Below are 10848 nucleotides of genomic sequence, written 5' to 3'. Positions count from 1 at the left end.
TCTCTGGAATGATGTAAAAACGAGCGTTCTTGCTCATTTTTCTTCCGAGAAACATGCAAAACGGAACGGAAAACATGAAATTTTGCAATAATCTTGCGCCACCCTTGCACAAAACGACGATCATTTTTCTAAGTTCATAAATAACAGAAGACTGTATTTTTTCTACATAACCCCCTCCCCCCTGACTTTAAAGCTGGATCCGCCCCTGGTTTTCTATGCAACAAAGAAACTCGCAATGAGCAGTTCTAATAACAGCGAATTAAAAATCTATGTTTTATGGTGAAAAACCACCCAATTTTCCAAAATTAATATGGAAACTTTAACTTACCACAGTTCTCATCTGCACTAACCACTCCTCTTCCCAGAACAAGCAGCGAGAGATAAGTCAAGACACTTTTTTTCGGTAACTGGGCCATTTTTGCGACACTTTCCCCAGCAAAATCCGTCCTGTTCTGCGAAGCTTTTTCATTGATAAACGTTTTTATAAATTTCAAATTGATCTGTTTTTAATAACGCTGTGCTAAATCTAGGAAATTCCTGCCGACGTTGATTATCCGGGCCGGATAAAACCACCGGTTGTATTTCTAAGGATTATCGGTAAGATTAAGCTAAATGAATTAAAGCAGTGGAACTTGCTACCAATGAAGTAATTATTTGATATAAAGGTTTAATGGGGGATTTTAGTAGCAATTATCTTAATCCGCAGATAAGCAGATTCGAATGGGTTTTGTGTGTTTGCCTCCACTTATTTGGTGATTCTGTTTTCCCATTTTATCCAGAAGCAACCAAACGCTGGATGTTTAATCGTTTTTCAGCAAAATGCGATTTCACTCCATAAATGCAAACGTTAACTATTATCAATTTTATTCAACTTCAAAATATCCGCGCTTGAAGCTTGAATAACTTCCGCGTTAACCATAAAGTAAGTAAAATTTTAATTCCTTGAGCGCGACATTTCAAATTTTTGGCGGGAAACGATGCTGGCGTTTGATTAGATGCAGCGTTGCCAATATGCGAAATCTAGAGCTAAGCTTGCACGGAAATAAAGATTCTCTATCAGCGAGTACGCAGAAAACAAAATCTTCTGTTGGAAAATCTAGAAGACTTTCATAAGTCCAGAATGGCTTTTATAGCCTGAAATGCCCACTATTTTACAGAAATAGCAGGAAAACAACAGGAAAATTAATCAGAACCCTAAGGAAAATTCAGCGTTTCTGATTGGCTAATTCGAGCCTGTCTTTTGACAACTAGGCACTTAACCTCACAGCTGGTTTGTTTTGATTGAAAAATTAATGTTCAATGTTTTACGTTTAAAGTTACGTTTGCCCGAGGAAAAATGCACTCATTGCAGTTTTTGTTGAAAGATGTGCGGCAGGGGATAACAGAAAACCACTTGCAACTGAAGGCCATAATTCAGGTATCGAGTGCACTTTTCGTTTCTTGCTCTATATTTAACTAGCATTGAAACTATTTTAGTAATTTAAAATGCAGAAATTCTTATGCAATTACATTAAATGGACACACACTTGGTCATATTGACCATACTGAACAAATGCCGCCTTGTATTTTAGGACATTGGTGCATGTAATGGGTCCCTGTCTGAGCTGCAGAATCTAAACAGTGCAGGCCGCTCTAAAATAGCCGTCCTCAGGAAATTGATCAACGAATTCGGAGACACTGTGAAGGAACATAAAGACTCTGTCCTCCTGAAGGAGGTAATCTTGGAAAGAGATCAACTAGCCAGGTAAAACTGATTATCAGAACTTGATAGTTATCCTAACTTGTTGGCTTGCAGCTCAATGGACGCATTTAAAAAAGCCAACCTAAAGTCCATGTTGGCGATAGAGAAAAGCTCAAAGGAGGAACTGATGAAAAACAGCAAGGAAAACGAACTGAGGCAGCGCCACAAAAGGGGTAAGGAAAGCATGGTTAAAATGAGTTCGAAGGTAACAGATCAGTTGCTGAATATCAGTAAGCAACTAGCCAGCACTACCCAACAGGTAAGCAGGAATTTAAGGCGCTCTAATCACTACCAAAAGAATGGTTGCTCTGATTGTAGAGTGCAAATACTTTGGAAACTCTGGCAACATCATCTCACACGGTGTTTGGAACTCATGAGGAATTAAAAATGACATCTGGTGTGATTGGCCAGTCTGGAAAGCTTCTGGATAAATATGGGCGCCGTGAACTAACAGACAAATTCCTCATGTTTTTTGCGTTTGCCTTTTTTCTATCGTGTGTCGTTTATATTGTTCAAAAGCGGCTTTTTTGAATCCATCGTTGTTCAACGACAATTTAATCGAACACTCCTTTAGGAAAACTGCTGTGATGTTGCATTGATGACAATTTTAAAGGAACAGGCAAGAGATTCAAAGGTAAGGGGGAACTAAATTCAAACAAAGTCATTGATTATGTATGCAATAATTTAAAAATATATTAGCTAGAATGTATGGAACAGCTCATGTTTAACAGTAAACCGAGCTCGAAGGTCTTATTTGCCCCCTTGAGAAAAATTGACTGAATATCCGCCGGTATTTGGGTCCTGAGTGAGCTTGAAGTTGTCCGTTGATAGTCCAAATGGTCTTAAAACAATATTACCCAGATCCTTTAGTTTGCCTAAAAAAACAATTTTCCAGTGCAAATCCTAGTGGACCTAGTGAAAGTGAGGTAATACCTAGCATTTCTTCTTTGAGTTTTTCGTTTTTCTCATTGATAATTGGAGGTAGCCGTACTTTCGCCTCGTTTGCGTCTCTGTTCCCAGGATCCAGCTCAATTATTTTGTTATAATCCGCTAGACTTTCCTCTAATTTGTCTGCTTCTTCATAGAGCTTCGCTCTTCTCAGGTACGCTTTTAGGTAGGCATTGTTTAAGTCTATGGCTTTGGTACAATCCTCAATGGCACTGAGTTTTCGGTCCAATTTGGCTAAAAAAGTCGAGTTTTAAGGTGCTTTTGACATGAATATTTAGTCAACCTTTTGCTGCCGCCCGGTTGGCATACAAAACCGATCTATCCGAGTGGAGCTCCAAGGGACAAATCCTCAGCCCACTAGTGTACAGAACAATCGATTCCACATATCGTTCTTGCTTGAACTCTTCATTTCCTTCGGCTTTGAAGTTCAGCGCTTTCTTGTGCTGTTCAACCTTTTCTTCATCACTTAAAGTTAATTCTAGTTCCTTCAATTTGTCTTCATCAACATAGTCGTCGGGCAATGAGGCTGCTGCAGCTTCAACATCAGATGACTCGAAATCTTCTGGAATGCAATTGGTTTCAGGCTTTTGCTCCGCATCCAGCGGATTTGTGCAGTCTTTGTTGATTTCAAGGGTGTTTTCTAGGTCTTTGGTAATTTCGTCGACTATTTCTTCGCTTGCCGGAATGCCAACTGAGGGTTTTGATGCCATTTTTGCGGGCTAATCGTTTTGAAGCATTCCCCAAAAAAATATACTAACTCGTTTAGTAAAATTATCTTTCAAGAAAATAAGGGTTAACCTAATTCAAACGTCAAATCAGTGACGGTTAAGTCCAGCAGTCTTCTTTCATGTTGGCAACTTTGTGGGCGCGCCAAGAGGGGCACGCCCGAATAATTAATTCCTCTTTTAATATTGAGTAGGACACAAAATTGCGAATATAAAAAAATGTTCATTTATTGTCAGTTGCAAGTCATTCACATATAATACGCTTCTTCCAAGCCTTTGAATATGGGGATTCAGTCCATTTGGCCATTTCAATCACATCAAGTCTATACTAGAGTTGCGCTTTTTTGGTGAACCAGATCGCCACTTTCTTTTATAACATCGGCACACATTTTCATGTTGTCCAAAATTCCCGCCAAAGTCCAGTGTTTTATTAGAAGTGCATCTTTCAGTGTAAATCTGCAAGATAAATATTGAATAGATTTATATACTCTTTATGGTGTTTAGCGAGAATACCAACCTGCTGTGCCTTATGCATTGAATGTCCGTGCAATGAGCGACAGAACGCAACTTTAGGCCTATTTCATTGATAATGTGCGTCATGTAGTCCTCGTACTCATTGACGCATTGGATTTCTAAAGATAATTAAATGTAAATATTGGCGGGCATTAAATACAACTACATACCTAAAGTGAAGTGGGGGCCTTCGAACTCCACACATTTTATGCCGTAAATGATGGGAATTTTCGCGTTTGCCGGTCGAATTAATCCTTGCTTAGCTAGATCATAGGCTGCTTGTGACTCCATATCTACCCCACACAGCCTGAAAGTACAGTTTAAAGTGGAACAGCTCAACAGCCGCTAGAAGATGGAACGTACTCAAACATTTTTCTTTGGTGTGACGCTTGCATTGCACTTAGGAACCCATCCACGTTATGCCTACGCACATGCTTCCATGTGGATTTCATCATTACTTTTCCTGTTCTAAAACAGTTATCAGTCATTAGGCCAAGCACACCTTTCACTCTATAGGCACGTGTGGGCAGGTTTTCCCTGATGAATTTTGCCTCCCTTGTTCCAGATTTGATTCCAAATACTGTAAAGATCAAGTTGTTACACACGTGCGGTTTGTAAGATATAGTTTTAAAGCAGAAGCAAATGAATGGAGTTCTGATTATATTTACATAGGACTCCACTTGTATAGTAGCCCAGATGGTTCGACCAACTGACTGCCAAGTCTCGCTCTTGATATCGAGGCCCCACAACCAGTGGATGATCTGCAAAGTTGGGCCGTACTGAAACAGTCAGCTTTTCTGTGGGTTTGCCTTCTATTGCCACATACCCAGCGGGGGGCCGCACTTCCAGCTCATTCATCTCTACATGTGCAAGGAATCGGTAAATATGCAGTTATAGAGTCACTTATCGGGTTACCTTTGCTTATTTTCGATATAAGAATGTTCCTCAATTTACGCACCGACATTTCCGCAGGTTTATAAACACAAATCAGCCCGTTTAAGGCACCCCATATCGGGGGAGCTTTCGGCAGTAACATGTCACAGAGGGTTCATTTGAAAATGTGAGGAGAATAGTTTGTGTATATTAACTGTAAGGTTAGAACCTTTTGTCACTCGTTGGAGGGCTTAGGTCAAAAGGGCGCAGGATGACGCCTAGTACAATCGGCAACACGCGCATGGGGGCCATAATTTAAATTAGTTAATTTGAATTAATTTCTTTAAATTTTAGAATTATGTGATTGCATTTGGTTTTACTTACATACAAGGATTTTTGTGAAAATTATTTGATTGGATCGTACATTTTCAGTAAAAGTTCAATGAAAACTGGGATTTCTTCTGTTGCTGTTTGCTGTTGTCATTTATCAATGTCAGTTTACTATTGTGAGTTAAATGTTTATAATTTTCATGCTAAATAATTTGTCTATATAATTCAATAACAAAGTAATTGTTAGGTGGAACTATTCATTTTTTACTGTGTGGAAATGTTCAGAAGTTATCAGTTGCAAATCAAGTGAACAGCTTTTGGTGAAATTACGTAGTAACAGTGTGAACATTCTATCCAAGAAACCCCAATTTTTCCCATTTCGAGTGGTTGTAAAGTGATGATGCACAATTTTGAAAATGGATATGTGGAACTTGCTTAGGAACTTCGGCGGCAACTTTGGATCTTTAACGAAATGCACTTGGTTGGGTGGTTTGCTCGCTCAAGCCCAAGAGGGTTACAAAGTAAGTGCGGAAACGCAACCTTTGTTCTGCGGAGTTTTGCACTTTGATCCCCTGTTTTTAAAAATCAGCTATTTCAATAAAACCGCTCAGGTGTAGTAGATATAGATTTGTCTTCTGTCTGACTAGTAGTAATGAAGCTAATGTGGTGTCTTTCTCAATAAGTTGCAAATAATTGTCAGCAACCTGGATAAGATAAAACTAGAGGCAGTGTCCCAACGTAATTGCATTGATTCTCTGTCTGGCTTTCTCTATGAAACAAAACATTCAAAGTTCCTGCAGAGACAGATATGTTTGTTAAGACGACTTTTATCAATTGCTCATCGGACTAACTTCGGGCGGTTATCAGCAAACATTTTACTGGTATTAAAGGAAAATGACCCCAAGTTTATCATTCACCAGATAAATAATTCATTATTACGAATTTTGATCAGTATGTTCTGTTTAATGCAGGTAAATTGTTAATTTGCAAGTGCTTGTTAGTTGTATCTGCTAACTATTGGCTTAGTATCGATAAGAAACCCTGCAAGTGTGTGCGATTTTGCTACATGTATAAATCATTCTGCTTTTCCTTTACAGATATTTTATTTGGTGGTCGTGGCGATCTTCATAGCGGTCACCACAACAATAATTTGCGTTAGAAGATGTCACCAGAAAGGCAAGTGTTTTTCTCACAGTTTCCTTAATTCCTGCATGGTTTCAACTGACAACAATTTTCCATTAAACCACTGTGTTTTCCTTCTAAGCTTAACAGTTTATAAATGATTTCCAGTGTTTTCCTCCAAAGTGGCTCTTAGTCAAGAAGGGGCTCGATTTCGAAAACGAGATAAAGCGCTGTTTTATGGCAGAAAAATGATGAGGAAAGTGAAAAACATTTCGGGACAAGTGAGAAACTCCGGCCAAGGCAGAAAAAGGAAAATGGTAATGAAATTTGCTAGACGGTTGTTGGCGATGAAAAAAGAGGATCAGGAGCAACTTAAGGTAGGATAGATCTAACTAGTTTGCATAGACTAGTGACTAATCGAGAAAATCATAAAAAACGACTAATCTAAGTAAATTTAAGAAATACAGGCAAGAACACCAGCACGAATAATGACCAATTTATATTAATGTTTGCTTCATTATCTCATAACACTCCGGTGCATTTAGACCCTATTGTAGTAGTTTGAATGATCATGCAAACGTAGCCGTAACTCAATCAGGTTTACAAACTATTATCGGGTTATTTGTTGTTTTGCGTCTTTAGGATGAGATTTTTTAAACATTAGTGAATGTTCGTAATTAATTTGCGGTTTGATTGTAATATGAGAAGGTTTTTGACCCTGRAGGTACCATGACTGTTTATTTGCGTCGCACTTGCACCTAGTTGGTTTATTGATACGTTTTGCTGCTTTGAAGGTTCTCGAACCTCCTGTGGAATACCTGCAAGAAGAAAGGCTCGGAGATGATCGCATGCCACCCGATGTTCTTTACATGTTACAAAGCATTCGAGTGTTTGGTCATTTCGAAAAGCCCGTGTTTCTCAAGCTATGTAAACATACTGAAATTATCAACGTATCGGCAGGCACTTTCCTTTTTAAGATCGGTAAGTTTCTATCTATCTGCTTTTTATTGTCAAGTTGTAATGTTGTGCTATTAGGTGACCCAGATGAGAACTTTTACATTCTGCAAAGTGGAAAATTGAACGTTTTTATCAGCGGCAACGAAGGAACGACGTCGCTGAAAATCGTCAAGCCTGGTGAAAGCGTCACGTCTTTGCTCAGCTTTACAGATGTCTTAACGGTACATAAAAAAAAAAATTTAAGTCCAAGTTTCGATGGTTTTCCGTTCCAGGGCCATCCGAATCCATATAAAACTATTTCTGCTAAGGCGGTTGAAGATTCCACTGTCGTTATGCTCCCCATGACGGCTTTTCAAGATGTCTTCAAAGAAAATGCAGATATCTTCATCAGAGTCATGCAAGTGATCATGGTAAGACTGCAGAGGGTCACTTTCACTGCTCTTCATCAGTACTTGGGCTTAAGCGCTGAACTGGTCAGACAGGTCAGTAGATTATCAACAGTTAAGACTTTTTAAGCTCACAAGATTATGCATTTAAATTCTACCACTTGGTCTTGGTAGTTCGTTTACTCATGCTCTGTTTTTCTCACTGCTAAAGATTTTCATGGCCAAGGTAAGTAGGTACATTGTAGACACATACTTTTTTCAGTGGCTAGATTCTTCAATAATAATACCTTAAACTGTGTTTTTCATAGAGTTCCAAACAGAAAAACGCGACGTTCGCATCTCCGTTAAAACGCAAAAAAGACGAAATGAATTCTTCGTTTGCCAAAGAGACGGCACTTCCATACGTCCCCAAAGAAGCCCAATTGGGTAAACACTTAGTTATTTAAAACCTTTAGCGTCTGAGTAATTCAGTTTGTCTGTTTAGCGTATGTGGATCCAAATGGGACGACTCCCAACAATCACTGTCATAGACGTTCTCGATCCAGCTTTGACTCCAAAGCGATTTCCCCATGTTACAATAATACTCCAGATATGCTGGCGGATGTGGAAGCGAACAAACTGGAGGTAGTGTTGAAGGCATTTTTATATGCTCTTGTATCAAAGTTTCAACAATTTAGAGTGACACGACTAAAAAACGACCCTCTTTGCCGGATGATGCCACTGAAGAAGATTTAATTCGACTGGCACAAGAAGTGTTTATTAGCGAGTTAGGGCTAGTCGGAGATGAGGCTGTTGACTTGAACCTGGAAATTCGCGAAGTGTCTGGCGGCACGTACTTAATGAAGGAAGATTCTCATAAGGTACAGTGTGTGTTTGTGGTGCAGTTCGGTATAATTCGGAATTTTAGGACGTTGCCTTGGTCTATGTGCTATCGGGAGCGCTGGTTGTCTCCCAAAAGATGACTGATAGCCAGGAAGAGATTCATATGTATACTTCATATCCAGGGGAAATAGTCGGCGGACTTGCAGTTCTAACGGGAGAACCGAGTTTTTTCACAATCAGGGCCAAACATCTCACGAGAATTGCTCTATTGTCAAAGAGCACCTTTTATAGGTAACAGTCCATAAAAAACCAATGCCAGCGGGTTCCTAATGGTTTTAATCTTTCAGTATTATGAAGGAGAAACCCAAAGTTGTTCTTTATGTTGCCAACATGGTGGTGAAACGGCTATCGCCGTTTGTGCGCCAGGTCGATTTTGCGCTAGACTGGCTGTTTCTAGAGTCAGGTAATTGGCCACATTTTTACTGGAGTTTGTGTGGAAATTTATCTGCTTTTTCAGGCAGAGCGGTGTATAGACAGGACGATGACAGTGATTCCACTTACATAGTTTTGTCTGGGCGCTTACGGTCTGTTATTACTGATAAGAACGGCAAAAAAGAGCTGGTAGGCGAGTATGGCAAAGGCGATTTGATTGGTGTGGTAAGTACTGTTTCCTTTCACTCACTTAGCTCAGTTGCAACCAGCTAAAATATTCATTTTTAGGTCGAGATGGTGACCCAAACTAAGCGCAGCACAACAGTAATAGCTGTTCGAGACTCTGAACTAGCCAAATTGCCAGAAGGGTTATTTAATGTAATTAAGCTTAGGTTTCCAATTGTAGTTACAAGACTGATTAACTTACTGGGGCACAGGATTCTAGGTAATATACCAAGTCTGATAGTTGTTGCCAGCTTACAGCACTACCAGGTACTTGTAGGGTCTTGGAAAAAGCCTGCCATCACAGCCCACAGCCGCAGCACCGCCTTAGAAAGCAGGCCTTCACAAATCAACTTCTCCACCGTTGCGATTGTGGCTGCATCCGATGATGTGCCCTTAACAGCCTTCACTTACGAAGTGTATCACTGTTTGACGGCTATTGGTAAGCAACATCGCGAACTGGAGGATTCGTCTGTTTTGAATCTGTTGATGGTTTCAGGGCCGACACTGCGATTGACTTCAGATGTGATCAAGAAGACATTGGGGGCCACAATTATGGACCCCAATAACGAGTACAGGTTGTCTTCGTGGCTGGCACAGCAAGAAGACCAGCACAAAATCTCGCTTTATCAGTGCGACTTAACAGTTTCCGCTTGGACTCAAAGGTGCTTCAGGCAAGCGGATTGTATATTAATTGTCGGGCTCGGGGACAATCATCCTTCGCTAGGTAAGGCGGAAAACTACGATTTAGTTGCATGCGGTGGTGTTAAATATTGGGCTTTTTCTTTCAAGGCAAAGTGGAGAAAGAATTGGAACGATTGGCGATTCGAACGCAAAAGGAACTAGTCTTGCTGCACAAAGAGGGAGGCAAGCCGAAGAACACTATTGGTTGGCTTAATATTCGATCTTGGGTGTCTTCGCACCACCACATTGTCTGTCCAAATAGAGTTTTTGCCCGCAAAAGCCAATATAGAATTGTAAGTGAATAGAAATTCATCTAGAAGCGAGTGGTGTAAAGAACCGGGCTTGTTGCTCATTTCCAGAATGAGTTGTATTCGAAAGTGTGCGCAACAGATCCAAACATTCACTCGGATTTCTCCAGATTAGCCAGATGGTTGACTGGCAAGTCAGTGGGTTTGGTTTTGGGCGGCGGCGGAGCGCGAGGGTTGTCGCATATCGGCATGATCAAAGCCATTCAGGTAAACGCGCGCACACGCTTTTGTCATGGACTTACATGGATTTGTTGCAGGAAGCCGGCATCCCTATTGATATGGTTGGCGGTGTGTCCATCGGGGCCTTCATGGGCGCTTTATGGTGTCAGGAGCGAAATATGACGACTGTCACGCAAAAGGCACGTGAATGGTCTATGGTAAGTACAAATTAAGCCCGTGTCCCATGCATCCGTTTATACGATGGTACGAAAGTATCGTATACAAGGGCGGATCCATCCAATATCCCCCCCATTCAATTCTCTATCCAACAATGTCAAAACGAATTCTCTGGCTGCAGTCCTGGTTGCAGTATCGGCTTTCCATTGGGAAGAAAACAGCATTTGCTACCTCATAAAACGAAAGAAAGCCATCTTCATCGGTCCATTGGCCGCCGCAAGTGGTCTTATCTACTGCAGCCCCGATACCATGTTCTTCATTGTCAAGCAAATTGAAGCAACGTGCGTAGGTGGGAACGCCTAAGATGAGCTTGCCGCTGGGAAGCCCATTTTCCAGCCACACAGACACTTTGCTCTTCTGCAAAACACGAATTACAACCCTGCAAAAAC

General features: G+C 40.6%; 5 protein-coding genes across 14 annotated transcripts in view; 2 read left to right on the top strand and 3 right to left on the bottom strand.

Moving 5' to 3' along the window:
- LOC109540149 (lachesin) overlaps positions 1 to 10848 on the bottom strand; it is a 49142-nt gene that overhangs the window by 25046 nt on the left and 13248 nt on the right. The gene's annotated exons all lie outside the window — the stretch shown is intronic.
- LOC109540213 (vesicle transport protein SEC20) lies at positions 1223 to 2450 on the top strand. Its single transcript, XM_019908480.2, has 4 exons — positions 1223 to 1417; positions 1572 to 1744; positions 1796 to 2000; positions 2060 to 2450. The coding sequence occupies exons 1-4, from the start codon at positions 1337 to 1339 to the stop codon at positions 2270 to 2272; spliced, it is 672 nt and encodes a 223-aa protein (XP_019764039.1). The 5' UTR covers positions 1223 to 1336; the 3' UTR covers positions 2273 to 2450.
- Positions 2410 to 3504, bottom strand: LOC109540212 (tetratricopeptide repeat protein 1). The gene is made up of 3 exons (XM_019908479.2): positions 2973 to 3504; positions 2675 to 2923; positions 2410 to 2616 (listed from the first exon to the last, which is right to left on the bottom strand). Exons 1-3 carry the CDS (start codon positions 3397 to 3399, stop codon positions 2492 to 2494), a joined length of 801 nt encoding a protein of 266 aa, XP_019764038.1. The 5' UTR covers positions 3400 to 3504; the 3' UTR covers positions 2410 to 2491.
- Positions 3627 to 5300, bottom strand: LOC109540211 (pseudouridylate synthase TRUB2, mitochondrial). Its single transcript, XM_019908478.2, has 6 exons — positions 4843 to 5300; positions 4596 to 4787; positions 4291 to 4507; positions 4098 to 4234; positions 3932 to 4046; positions 3627 to 3870 (listed from the first exon to the last, which is right to left on the bottom strand). The coding sequence occupies exons 1-6, from the start codon at positions 4961 to 4963 to the stop codon at positions 3738 to 3740; spliced, it is 915 nt and encodes a 304-aa protein (XP_019764037.2). The 5' UTR covers positions 4964 to 5300; the 3' UTR covers positions 3627 to 3737.
- Positions 4747 to 10848, top strand: part of LOC109540148 (neuropathy target esterase sws) — a 43783-nt gene continuing 37681 nt past the window's right edge. For 5 of the 7 annotated variants that reach the window (XM_048668666.1, XM_048668665.1, XM_048668664.1 and 2 more), the window contains exons 1-18: positions 5311 to 5651; positions 6228 to 6306; positions 6421 to 6629; positions 7047 to 7233; positions 7288 to 7430; positions 7482 to 7691; positions 7904 to 8021; positions 8080 to 8219; positions 8273 to 8455; positions 8503 to 8708; positions 8765 to 8880; positions 8935 to 9074; positions 9138 to 9294; positions 9352 to 9513; positions 9571 to 9798; positions 9864 to 10048; positions 10115 to 10270; positions 10321 to 10440. In XM_048668666.1, coding sequence (XP_048524623.1) covers positions 5547 to 5651; positions 6228 to 6306; positions 6421 to 6629; positions 7047 to 7233; positions 7288 to 7430; positions 7482 to 7691; positions 7904 to 8021; positions 8080 to 8219; positions 8273 to 8455; positions 8503 to 8708; positions 8765 to 8880; positions 8935 to 9074; positions 9138 to 9294; positions 9352 to 9513; positions 9571 to 9798; positions 9864 to 10048; positions 10115 to 10270; positions 10321 to 10440 — 2844 coding nt within the window. In that variant the 5' untranslated portion in view covers positions 5311 to 5546. Of the gene's footprint in view, positions 4807 to 5310; positions 5652 to 5841; positions 6102 to 6227; positions 6307 to 6420; positions 6630 to 7046; positions 7234 to 7287; positions 7431 to 7481; positions 7692 to 7903; positions 8022 to 8079; positions 8220 to 8272; positions 8456 to 8502; positions 8709 to 8764; positions 8881 to 8934; positions 9075 to 9137; positions 9295 to 9351; positions 9514 to 9570; positions 9799 to 9863; positions 10049 to 10114; positions 10271 to 10320; positions 10441 to 10848 lie in introns of those variants that run through there. The other 2 variants (XM_048668663.1, XM_048668662.1) reach the window with 2 other exon arrangements.

The sequence above is a fragment of the Dendroctonus ponderosae genome, unplaced genomic scaffold, assembly GCF_020466585.1.
Source record: "Dendroctonus ponderosae isolate FM_Combo_2020 unplaced genomic scaffold, Dpon_F_20191213v2 Dpon_F_20191213_7, whole genome shotgun sequence".
Classification (NCBI taxonomy): Eukaryota; Metazoa; Arthropoda; class Insecta; order Coleoptera; family Curculionidae; genus Dendroctonus; species Dendroctonus ponderosae.
The sequence above is the reverse complement of the archived record's forward strand: the minus strand, read 5'-3'. Positions and strand labels throughout refer to the sequence as shown.